The sequence below is a fragment of the Scyliorhinus canicula genome, chromosome 28 (assembly GCF_902713615.1).
Source record: "Scyliorhinus canicula chromosome 28, sScyCan1.1, whole genome shotgun sequence".
Taxonomy (NCBI): domain Eukaryota; kingdom Metazoa; phylum Chordata; class Chondrichthyes; order Carcharhiniformes; family Scyliorhinidae; genus Scyliorhinus; species Scyliorhinus canicula.
In genome coordinates, this window is record NC_052173.1 from 9,624,460 (window position 1) to 9,637,200 (window position 12,741).

General features: G+C 48.9%; 1 protein-coding gene across 1 annotated transcript in view; it reads left to right on the top strand.

The window, feature by feature from the left end:
- avil (advillin) overlaps positions 1-12,741 on the top strand; it is a 67,853-nt gene that overhangs the window by 35,045 nt on the left and 20,067 nt on the right. The window contains 6 exon segments of the mRNA XM_038786654.1: positions 112-317; positions 2,694-2,772; positions 3,064-3,162; positions 6,752-6,905; positions 8,897-8,997; positions 10,767-10,904. Of these exon segments, the coding sequence (XP_038642582.1) occupies positions 112-317; positions 2,694-2,772; positions 3,064-3,162; positions 6,752-6,905; positions 8,897-8,997; positions 10,767-10,904 (777 nt within the window).

Consider the following 12,741-nt stretch of genomic DNA (forward strand, 5'->3'; position numbering starts at 1 on the left):
GGCTGTAAAGTGCTGGGTTGTGAAAGCTGCTACAGAAATGTTCTTTTTCTTCGTCGGATCCTCCTCACAATGAGTTAATGTTTCTTTGAATTCCATTTGTCCTCTCTGTAGGGTATGCAGCTTGCCAAGGACATTAGAGATCGGGAGAGAGGTGGGCGAGCAGAGATCGGAGTGATTGAAGGTGACGAGGAACCAAAATCTCCTGAACTCATGAAGGTTGTAATAAGCATTCTTGGGGAAAGGACCAAGAAAATAAACCCACCAACATCTGATGAAAAAGCAGTTGAAAGAATGAAAGCCAACCTTAGCCTCTACCAGTAAGAGCATCAGTAAACCTGGCTCTATTTTATATGTTGAGTGACAGACAAAAAGAGCGAATGTGTGGGATATTTTAAATATAGAAAATTGCATATGTGAAACATGTTACATATAGAATATCAGATGCAGTGCATGTTTCATACATAAGAGTGTATGTATGGAGTATGTTATATATAGAATAGCATCTATGGAAAATGTCATACAAAGATTAATACACAAGCAAGGTGAATTACGTATAAAATAGCACACGTAAAGATTGTTGCAAAAGCGGGGCAGCACGGTGGCACAGTGGTTAGCACTGCTGCCTACGGCACTGAGGACCCGGGTTCGAAGCCCAGCCCTGGGTCACTGTCCATGTGGAGTTTGCATATTCTTCACGTGTCTGCGTGGGTTTCACCCCCAAAAGATGTGCAGAGTAGATGGATTGGCCACGCTAAATTGCCCCTTCAATGAAATGAAAATCGCTTATTGTCACGAGTAGGCTTCAAATGAAGTTACTGTGAAAAGCCCCTAGTCGCCACATTCCGGCGCCTGTTCGGGGAGGCTGGTGCGGGAATTGAACCGTGCTGCTGGCCTACCTTGGTCTGATTTCAAAGCCAGCGATTTAGCCCTGTGCTAAACCAGCCCCAAAATCTAGTGGGGAGTGCGGGCATCGATCCCACTACCTCTCACATGCGAGGCGAGCGCTCTTAATTGGAAGAAAAAAATAATTGGCTACTCTAAAAAAAATTTAAAAGATTGTTACAAAAGGGTTAGCACAGACACATGTTCCATATAAAAGCACCTGTGGAAAGGGGCTATTCGGCCCATCAGGGTCTGCACCGACCCTCTGAAAGAGCACCCCACCAAGGCCCACTCCCCCACCCTATCCCCATAACCCCACCTAACCTGCGCATCTTTGGACACTAAGGGCAATTTAGCATGGCCAATCCACCCAACCTGCACATCTTTGGACACTAAGGGACAATTTAACATGGCCAATCCACCCAACCTGCACATCTTTGAAGCCTAAGGGCAATTTAGCATGGCCAATCCACCCAACCTGCACATCTTTGAACCCTAAGGGCAATTTAGCATGGCCAATCCACCCAACCTGCACATCTTTGGACTGTGGGAGGAAACCGGAGCACCCGGAGGAAACCCACGCACACACGAGGGCAACGTGCAAACTCCACACAGAAAAACACCCAAGTCCGGAATTGAACCCGGGTCCCCGGCGCTGTGAGGCATCAGTGCTATCTAAGCGATAGCATTCGTGGGTATGGTTACAGACAGCGTAGTGGATATGGATGTGTTAGAACCCCTACAGAGCAAAAGGAGGCCATTCGGCCCATTGAGCCTGCAACGACCCTTAGAAACAAGGGTCCAGAAAATATAATCCATGAACAAATATTAAGGTGTTTTATCCACACCATCTAATCCTTGAGACACATCACAACCCTAAACACACGGCAGCCTCTGTTACTCATTATGATGCATGGAGATTGTGTATATAATTCCATTCTGGGTGTAATCTTGTTTTCTTTATCAGTGAGAGATGTCAGGGCAGGCAATGACAAATAGGAGGAGAAGAGGAGATGTTGTAGATGGTGAATAGTGGACCCTCCATGGCAAATTGAGCTTGTGCAATGTTGCATTATTTTGTGTGACAGACCATATCACATTCAAGTAAAACAAAGCAGCACGGTAGCACAGTGGTTAGCACTGTGGCTTCACAGCTCCAGGGTCCCAGGTTCGATTCCCCACTGGGTCACTGTCTGTGCAGAGTCTGCACGTTCTCCCCATGTCTGCGTATGTTTCCTCCGGGTCCTCCGGTTTCCTCCCACAGGCCAAAGACGTGCAGGTTAGGTGGATTGGCCATGCTTAGTGTCCAAAAAGGCTAGGAAGGGTTATTGGGGATAGGGTTGAAGTGAGGGCTTAAGTGGGTCGGTGCAGACTCGATGGGCTGAATGGCCTCCTTCTGCACTGTATGTTATCATAGAATTTACAGTGCAGAAGGGGATCATCTGGCCCATCAAGCCCACACCGGCTCCCAGAAAGAGCACCCTACCCAAGGTCAACACCTCCACCCTACCCCCTTAACCCCGCAACGCCACCCAACACAACCCCATCCAACACTAAGGACAATTGATCATGGCCAATCCACCCAAGCTGCACATCTTTGGACTGTGGGAGGAAACCGGAGCACCCGGAGGAAACCCACGCACACACGGGGAGGATGTGCAGACTCCGCACAGACAGTGACCCAAGCCGGAATCGAACCTGGGACCCTGGAGCTGTGAAGCAACAGTGCTAGCCACTGTGCTACCCTGCTCTGTGTTCTAAACCGGTAAAGAGTTAGAAACAAACATAAACAAGCTGCCTTCATCATTCAGTGTTTCAGATGCTCAAGGACGTATGAATGTGACCGAAGTTGCCACACGGCCTCTCATCCAGGAGATGCTGAATCACAATGTGAGTACTCAGCACAGTTGTCAATGAAACATAGACCCCACATGAAATGAAAATCGCTTATTGTCACAAGTAGGCTTCAATGAAGTTACTGTGAAAAGCCCCCAGTCGCCACATTCCTGCGCCTGTTCGGGGAGGCTGGTACGGGAATTGAACCCACGCTGCTGGCCTGCCTTGGTCTGCTTTCAAAGCCAGCGATTTAGCCCTGTGCTAAACCAGTCCCATACTGATACATTTATAATTTGTAACTGGGTTCTTACATTTAATAATGTGAAATTGTTCAATCTCTTTCAGGATTGCTATGTACTGGACCAAGGTGGAACAAAGATTTATGTCTGGAAGGGAAAAGGAGCTACAAAAGCAGAGAAACAGGCTGCTATGTCTCGGGCTCTGGTAAGTACTGTCTAATTACCTGGAATGTATCGACTGCTGGTTGGTACATCGAACAAACTGCAATGTCTAGGTCTCTAGCGAGTTTGTCTAAAAGGCTTGTCATCTGTTCCCGATCGTGGTTAAATCCTCTATATGGTGATATACATCACTGTAAATACACAAGGGGTTAATGTAAATACACTACGACTAAATAACCACTAGAGGGAGCACCAGAGACATCATGACATGCAGACATACAGCCAATGAACACATAGAATAGGACACGGCCAATGGGCAGTCAAGACACCCAGAGGTGACACTACCACAAGGGGGCATTACACAACCCATAAATAAGGACAGGGCACACATGCTCGGTTTCTTTCCACAGGCGACACTTAGAGAGTGGGACAGGGGCAGATCAAAAGCATCACACCCACCGCATGGCTTAGAGCAGACTGGTTAGTTAGACTGAGTTACTATAGCAAGATTAGCAGGAGAGTCGAACTCATAGAGAACTGTGCTAAAGGTTCGATAAATCACATTGAACTTACTTCAACATCTGGAGTATCTTTTGGTCAAAGCTGCATCGAGTTGCAGCCTGTGTTATCCCAGAGTACATAACACAACACTCTAGTCATAAAAAAGGGAAGCAAAATGTTTCTTTCCCAATGCTCTTCCCCTGAATTCGCTGACTCCTGCTGAGATTCAACAGGCTCCAGCTGTCTTCCGGTATCTTCCCCATGCAGCTATTAATACCGTGAGCTGAGACAAGTGAGTCCTGGTAGTTTATTGGGAACCATCAAAACTCTCAGCGTAATGTTGTCCTTCCCTGTTTAACATCCGCACATGCTCACTTCTCAAAACAAGCCTTTGGATAATGATCTGGAGGAACAATCTTGGTTAAGTTTTCTCTCAACCTCAAAACCTGGGGCAGAATTCTCCAGCCTTTCCCGATTTTCAGATCCCGCTACAGTCGACCCCTGCTGCAGGTTCCCTGACAGGCGAGGAACGGAAATCGCCATTGACTTTGGCGGGACGTAAAATCCCGATGGAGAGCCGCCTCCATCGCGGGAAAACACACCATTGGGGGTGGGGGTGGGGGCGCTGGAGAATTCTGCCCTTGGTGTCTAATAAAAATCAGCAAGGTACCTGGTTCATCACTGGGCAGCACGGTAGCACAAGTGGCTAGCACTGTGGCTTTACAGCTCCAGGGTCCCAGGTTCGATTCCCCGCTGGGTCACTGTCTGTGCGGAGTCTGCACGTTCTCCCCGTGTCTGCGTGGGTTTCCTCCGGGTGCTCCGGTTTCCTCCCACATTCTAAAGATGTGCAGGTTAGATGGAATGGCCATGATAAATTGTCCCTTAGTGTCCAAAGATGTGTAGGTTAGGTGGATTGGCCGTGATAAATTGTCCCTTAGTGTCCAAAGATGTACAGGTTAGGTGGATTGGCCGTGATAAATTGCCCCTTAGTGTCCAAAGATGTACAGGTTAGGTGGATTGGCCATGTTAAATTGTCCCTTAGTGTCCAAAGATGTGCAGGTTAGGTGGATTGGCCGTGATAAATTGCCCCTTAGTGTCCAAAGATGTACAGGTTAGGTGGATTGGCCATGTTAAATTGCCCTTAGTGTCCAAAGATGTGCAGGTTAGGTGGATTGGCCATGTTAAATTGTCCCTTAGTGTCCAAAGACGTGCAGGTTAGGTGGATTGGCCATGCTAAATTGTCCCTTAGTGTCCAAAGACGTGCAGGTTAGGTGGATTGGCCATGATAAATTGCTCTTAGTGACCAAAAAGGTTAGGAGGGGTTATTGGGTTACGGGGATAGGGTGGAAGTGAGGGCTTAAGTGGGTCGGTGCAGACTCGATGGGCTGAATGGCCTCCATATGCACTGTATGTTCTATGTCTGTGCTGAATTCATGTATCTCAACTCTGAGAAAACCATTGGCCTCAGTGCCTGCTAAGCTCAAAAGTTAAAAAATCTGCCTGGTTACAGCTCCTGAGCTACCTTCCGCTGCCGTGAATTGCTTAACTGAGCCAGATTGACCTGCATTCAGATGATCAGTTGATTTCTATACACAAATGATTTGTAAATATATTGTGACGACACCCCTGGGCTAGTGTGCAGTCAATTCCAGCTCCACATGACCCAGAGTCACAATTTAAGTGAATTAACCAATAATTCATGGGAAAATGCCCAAAGTCTTTGGCCCCTTGGCTGCCCAACAATTACAGTCACCAGGTTTGTAAATTTAAACACAATTACTGTTTATTTGTAACAAGAACTGTAATGAAATCTGCAGCAAATACAACTGGTTAACCATTATCTAATTCCTAATCCCCACTTTAACTTGTCCCCCACCCTCTAAACACAGACACGACAAACAAACACAGAGGAGGAGAAAGGGGTAAAGGATTATAAGTAAACGAAAAAAGGTTCTTTGTTTCAGATACGGTTTCCAGCACTCTTCTTCAAACTTGCTTTCGGTTCATAGGTTCATTCAGGTCTCTGTAGTTTCCGAAATACAGAATGCACAGGCCTTTCTGGAGAAAGAGAGAAGGTCCTTGACTTTGTACTGCCAGGAGTCAAACTGAGACTCCTTGGGACTCTGAAAATCATTCCACTGGGATAGGATTCAATCACTACCTGTCACCAGGCAGAGTGCGGCCTTTTGGGCCAATTCATTGGCCAGCAGCCAATCAATCAAGCCGAGTTCCAACTCAGCAGGGTAGCATGGTGGTTAGCATAAATGCTTCACAGCTCCAGGGTCCCAGGTTCGATTCCCGGCTGGGTCACTGTCTGTGTGGAGTCTGCACGTCCTCCCCCTGTGTGCGTGGGTTACCTCCGGGTGCTCCGGTTTCCTCCCACAGTCCAAAGATGTGCGGGTTAGGTGGATTGGCCATGCTAAATTGCCCGTAGTGTCCTAATAAATGTAAGGTTAAGGGGGGGGGGGTTGTTGGGTTACGGGTATAGGGTGGATATGTGGGTTTGAGTAGGGTGATCATGGCTCGGCACAACATTGAGGGCCGAAGGGCCTGTTCTGTGCTGTACTGTTCTATGTTCTATGTTCTATGTTCATCTCTCTGGTACTGGCAAGTCTGCAGCTCCTGTTAAAACCAGCAGAGACTGACAAAGTGTTCTCTCATAGAACATACAGTGCAGAAGGAGGCCATTCAGCCCATCGAGTCTGCACCAACCCACTTAAGCCCTCACTTCCACCCTATCCCCGTAACCCAATAACCCCTCCTAACCTTTTTGGTCACTAAGGGCAATTTAGCATTGCCAATCCACCTAACCTGCACGTCTTTGGACTGTGAGAGGAAACCGGAGCACCCGGAGGAAACCCACGCAGACACGGGGAGAACGTGCAGACTCCGCACAGACAGTGACCCAAGCGGGAATCGAACCTGGGGCCCTGGTGCTGTGAAGCCTCAGTGCTAATCACTTCTGCGACCATTCTGCTTGCCTGCAGCTTCTGAATTCTGCTGCTTGACTTAAAGATACAGGTCCATTAATCAACCATGGATCAAAAATAATCACGACAAAATAAAATAAGGGAATAAACAGGAAGGGTCCTTACAATATATATTGATGGATTTTTAAAAATATAATTCAGGATTTTATCAAGATGAAAGGCTACCCAAACACCACGAACATTGAGACGGTGAATGATGGAGCTGAGTCAGCTATGTTCAAGCAGCTTTTCAAGAAGTGGATGGTGAAGGAGCAAACAGTGGGTTTAGGGAAAATACACAGTGTTGGTAAAGTTGGTAAGTATGTCCTGGAGTAACGTTTCAGAAAAATGTAAAGAGAGTGATCAACTTTGACATGTATTTTTAAGACAAATTGAGGACGAAGGAAATTTCGGGGTCCGGGTACATAGATCATTAAAATGTAATAATCAGATACAAAAAATAATCCCCCAAAAATAGTGGGGTTTTACGGCGCCGTCAACAGGCCCCTAAGAGCAGCGCTCCTGCGCCGTAAAGGGGCCAGCACGGCACTGGGACACTTCACGCAGCTCCAGCTGCCGATACGGCCGTCAGAACGGACGCTGCGGGTCCGGGCATGCGGCGCGAGTTCGCGCATGCACACTACGGTCGGCGCGGATTCACGCTAGTTGCCTTCTCCGCGCCGGCCCCGAAGCAACATGGCGGAGAGCTGCAGGGGCCCGGCGCGGAGGAACATAGACCCCCCACCAGGAGGTCGCAATTGCCGGCCAGGCCACCGTGGAGGCACCCCCCCCCCCCCCCCCCCGGGTCGGATCCCTCATCCCCCCCACCAAGCCGCCCCCAGCAACATGAACTCCGAGCTCACGCCGGGTAGGACCACGCGTGACGGCGCTAGCGGGACTTGGCCTAACTCAGCGGTCACTCGGCCCATCACGCGTGGAGAATCGGCGGAACCGGCGTCGGGGCGTCGTCTCGTGAATCGTGCCCCCCCCCCCCCCCCCCGGGTCGGATCCCCCATCCCCCCCACCAAGCCGCCCCCAGCAACATGAACTCCGAGCTCACGCCGGGTAGGACCACGCGTGACGGCGCTAGCGGGACTTGGCCTAACTCAGCGGTCACTCGGCCCATCACGCGTGGAGAATCGGCGGACCGGCGTCGGGGCGTCGTCTCGTGAATCGTGCCCCCCCCCCCCCCCCCCGGGTCGGATCCCCCATCCCCCCCACCAAGCCGCCCCCAGCAACATGAACTCCGAGCTCACGCCGGGTAGGACCACGCGTGACGGCGCTAGCGGGACTTGGCCTAACTCAGCGGTCACTCGGCCCATCGCGCGTGGAGAATCGGCGGACCGGCGTCGGGGCGTCGTCTCGTGAATCGTGCCCCCCCCCCCCCCCCCCCACGCCCCCCGGAGTTTGTCCGACCCAGCTCGGGGACGGAGAATCCCGTCCAGTATATTCGCCTTTATACCTTTTAGGGCTAGAATATAAAGGGGAGGATTTTTTGTTACAGCTATAGAAAGCCTTGTGTGCAGTAATGGGCACCGTACCTTGGAAAGGATATATTGACCTTGGAAAGAGTGTAATTCACCAGAATGTTCCCAGAGTTAGGTTATGAGGGGATATTATAAAAAGCAGGCTTGTATTCCATGGAAGAGAGAAGGTTCAGGGGTTATTTTAAAGATTTAAAAATAAATTTAGAATATCCAATTATTTATTTTCCAATTAAGGGGCAATTTAGCATGGCCAATCCACCTGCCCTGCACATCTTTGGGTTGTGGGGGCGAAACCCACGCAGACACGGGGAGAATGTGCAAACTCCACACGGACAGTGACCCAGGGCCGGGATCGAACCTGGGACCTCAGCGCCGTGAGGCAGCAGTGCTAACCACTGCGCCACCGTGCTGCCCTATTTTAAAGAATTTTAAAGGCATTTATAAAGTGCATAGAAATCATTTCCATTGCTGTGGGATTCTAGAGCAAAGGCACATAACTAGATATTCAGAGCCAAGCCATTAAGATAAATGTGAGGTAACACTTCTTCACGATAGAATTATAGACTTACTCATACTAAAAGCTAACTCAGTCAATATTTTAAACCTGAGAGTGATGGACGTCTGCTAGACAAGGGTATAAAAGGATACGGAGCCAAGGGGGGTGGATGGAATGAAGATACTGAACAACCATGATCTTGTTCAATGGTGGTACATGCTTGAGGGGCTGAATGGCCTCCTCCGATTTCTATGTTCTAAAGTACACTGCGCGCCTTCGAAGTTAACAATTTTGATATCTTTTAACTTTTTATTCCCTTTCCAGCCAAGATTAGCCAACAAAGGTTTGATGCCACCTTATTGCATGCCATGCCAAAGGTGGCAGCTCAAGAGAGGATGTTTGATGATGGCACAGGAAAAACAGAGGTACAGTACTATTATTACTTGTTGTTGGTACCGAGAGAAACATAAAAACAATAAACAAATGGACGGATTGGATGCAGGGTGGCCATATCGTTGACCACGGCCTTGCCGCACTTGCTTCCAGTGCAATAGATGAGTAGTGTGAGGTAATACATTTTGGTAGGTCCAACATGAAATGAAATGAAAATGAAAAGCGCTTATTGTCACGAGTAGGCTTCAAATGACGTTACTGTGAAAAGCCCCTAGTCGCCACTTTCCGGCGCCTGTTCAGGGAGGCTGGTACGGGAATTGAACCATGCTGCTGGCCTGCCTTGGTCTGCTTTAAAAGCCAGCGATTTAGCCCTGTGCTAAACCAGCCCCTGAGGGGAATACATAGAGGGGAAATATACCGGAAATGGCAAAACCCTTAGGAATATAGAAAGTCGGAGAGATCTGGGCGTGCAGGTCCACAGATCTTTAAAAGTGACAACACAAGTGGACAAGGTAGTCAGAAAGCAGACGGAATGCTTGCCTTCATTGGACGGGGCATCGAGTATAAAAACTGGCAAATCATGCTGCAGTCGTATAGAACCTTGGTAAGGCCGCACTTGGAATATTGCGCACGATTCTGGTCACCACACTACCAGAAGGAAGTGGAGGCTTTGGAGAGGGTGCAGAGGAGGTTTACCAGGATGTTGCCTGGTATGGAGGGTGTTAGCCATGTGGAGAGGCTGAATAGACTCGGACTGTTTTCATTAGAAAGACGGAGGTTAAGGGGTGACCTGATAGGTCTACAAGATTATGAGGGGCATGGATAGAGTGGATGGGCAGGCACTCTTTCCCAGGGTGGAGGGGTCAGTCACCAGGGGGCATAGGTTTAAGGTCTGTGGGGCAAAGTTTAGAGGAGATATGCGAGGCAGGTTTTTTACACAGAGGGTGGTGAGTGCCTGGAACGTGTTGTCAGGGGAGGTTGTGGAAGCAGATACATTAACGGCGTTCAAAAGGCATCTTGACAAACACATGGATAGGACGGGGATAGAGGGATACGGCACAAGGAAGTGCTGAGGGTTTTGGCCAAGGTTGGTATCATGGCCGATACAGGCTTGGAGGGCCGAAGGGCCTGTTCCTGTGCTGTATTGTTCCTTCTTCTTTGTTCTAGTCAAATGCTGTAACGTGGATTTGTGCCAAAACAAACTGTGGAGTGTGTTCGGGAGTGAGGTCACTTTAATTGTGTTTTGAAAAGCAGAAAAAAAAAAGAAATGGGAAAAGGGGCTTGATTTTAGCACCTCTACAATATCTTCAATATAGGGGAGGAAAGGTAGTGTGACACTGTTTGGATTTTACAGCAGCTATAACTTTTCAACTTGGTTTTGAATATTTTGATACTAGCAGTGACCCCATTTGGATGCCCCCTCTATTTCCTCTGGTGCTGAATTTGGGCAATGAACACCATCCAGCTCTTCACCTGACTGTGGATCCTGTTGTGACCATCAATTCACTCGAGACACGATTGGAAGTAAAACTGTGGTTTTAATAGTCTTACAACTGAGCCAGCCTGCGACCGGAGAAACTGAGAGCAGGGCTTACGGGCTGCAGCACTTTATACTTCCGGTAGTGGGAGGGGCCATGGGCGGAGCCAAGGGTGGAGCCCTGTACAAGCTCCTCATCTCCCCCTATGGGCGAGCCGCGCAACGGCTCACATACAGAGCCCACAAGTACATAATCAATGCAATGCAATACAGTATGAATTACAATACAGTATAATTCACCACAGATCCATATTGTCTTTGTAGGTGTGGAGAATAGAAAACCTTGAACTGGTTCCGGTGGATCCCGAAAGGCATGGCTTCTTCTATGGTGGCGACTGCTACCTGATTCTGTATACATACCAAATGAACAGGAAACAACATTTTATCCTCTATATTTGGCAGGTGAGGCTATCTGAAGGGGTTAGAACCAAATACACCATAACCTCGGCTGCGGCATCCTTCCAACTCAGACTTGACATTGCAGATGGCCAAATGGGCAGTTTGGCTCCACCTTTTGATTTCTGATTTGCAAGTCCCAAGTTGTCAAAACGTTGGGCTTTTGTGTTCTTGAGGAAATTGAATCGAAATGTGTAGTTAAGAGATGCATATGTCAATCGCATTGGTGATTTGAGCCGATGGAATATTATGTACCTGAGGAAATACCCAAGTGCGAATTGTTGTCATCATTTGAACTAATAAAGACCACGGTGGCACAGTGGTTGGCTCTGCTGCCTCGCAGCGCCAGGGACCCGGGTTTCAATTCCGGCCTCGGGTCCACTGTCTGTGCGGAGTCTGCACGTCCTCCCCGTGTCTGCGTGGGTTTCCTCCGGGTGCTCCGGTTTCCTCCCACTGTCGAAAACGTGCGGGTTGGGTGAATTGGCCGTGCTAAATTGCCCTTAGTGTCCAAAAAATGTGAAGTGGGGGTTACTGGGTTACGGGGATAGGGTAGATACGCGGGCTTCAGTAGGGTGCTCTTTGTAAGGGCTGGTGCCGACCTGATGGGCCGAATGGCCTCCTTCTGCACTGTAAATTCTATGATTCTATGATTCTATGACATAGGCTAACTGGCCTAGAGTTTCCTGCTTTCTGACCTACCTCCTTTCTTGAATAAAGGTGTTAAATTTGCTATTTTCTATTCCACTGGAACCTTTCCAGAATGTAAGGAATTTTGGAAGATAGCTAATGTATCTGCTATCTGTGCCGGGACTTCACAGGCCCTGGGATGTAGGCCAATCCAGTTCTGGGGATTTAGGTCTAATAGCTTTCCTCGATCCCGACCCTGCTGATGGAGATTGTTTGAAATTCACCCCTCCCTATCGCCTCTTGACTTTATAACCCCTCGATTTTGAATGTGATGTGATCCAATTCTCGAAAGTGTATAATGAATAATGCCCATGAATTGTAGAACCCCTCCATCCTTCCCCTCAGTTCAAATTTGACCTTTTCAAGCATTAAGAATTCCAGCAGGTTCCCCTACCACGTCAGGGCACAGGGTGGAGAGGTTGATCTCCACCCTAACAGAATCCACCTTCGGGCGATCAACGAGGTGAAGGCTACAACATCTGCCTCTGCATCCGTTTCCAACCCGGCTGGTCTGACACCCCAAATATGGCCTCCCGAGGGCCCGGGTCCAGTTTCACATGCAGTGGAAGTCAATTTAACCACTGTAAGCTTCCACAATGATAATGCAGTCTGTTTTTTTTTAGTGATGTTGGTAGAAGGATAAATACTGGCCTAACACTCCAGAAGCTCGACACCATCCAGGACAAAGCAGCCCCACTTGATTGCTCCTCCTTCCACAAACATTCACTCCCTCCACCACCGACACACAGTGACAGCCGTGTGTACCATCTGCAAGATGCACTGCAGCAACTCACCAAGGCTCCTTAGGCAGCACCTTCCAAACCCACGACCACTACCATCTAGAAGGACAAGGGCAGCAGATACCTGGGAACCCCATCACCTGGAGGTTCCCCTCCAAGTCACTCACCATCCTGACTTGGAAATATAGAACATAGAACATAGAACAGTACAGCACAGAGCAGGCCCTTCGGCCCTTGGTGTTGTGCCGAGCCATGATCACCCTACTCAAACCCACGTATCCACCCTATATCCGTAACCCAACAACCCCCCCCCCCTTTACCTTACTTTTTAGGACACTACGGGCAATTTAGCATGGCCAATCCACCTAACCCGCACATCTTTGGACTGTGGGAGGAAACCGGAGCACCCGGAGGAA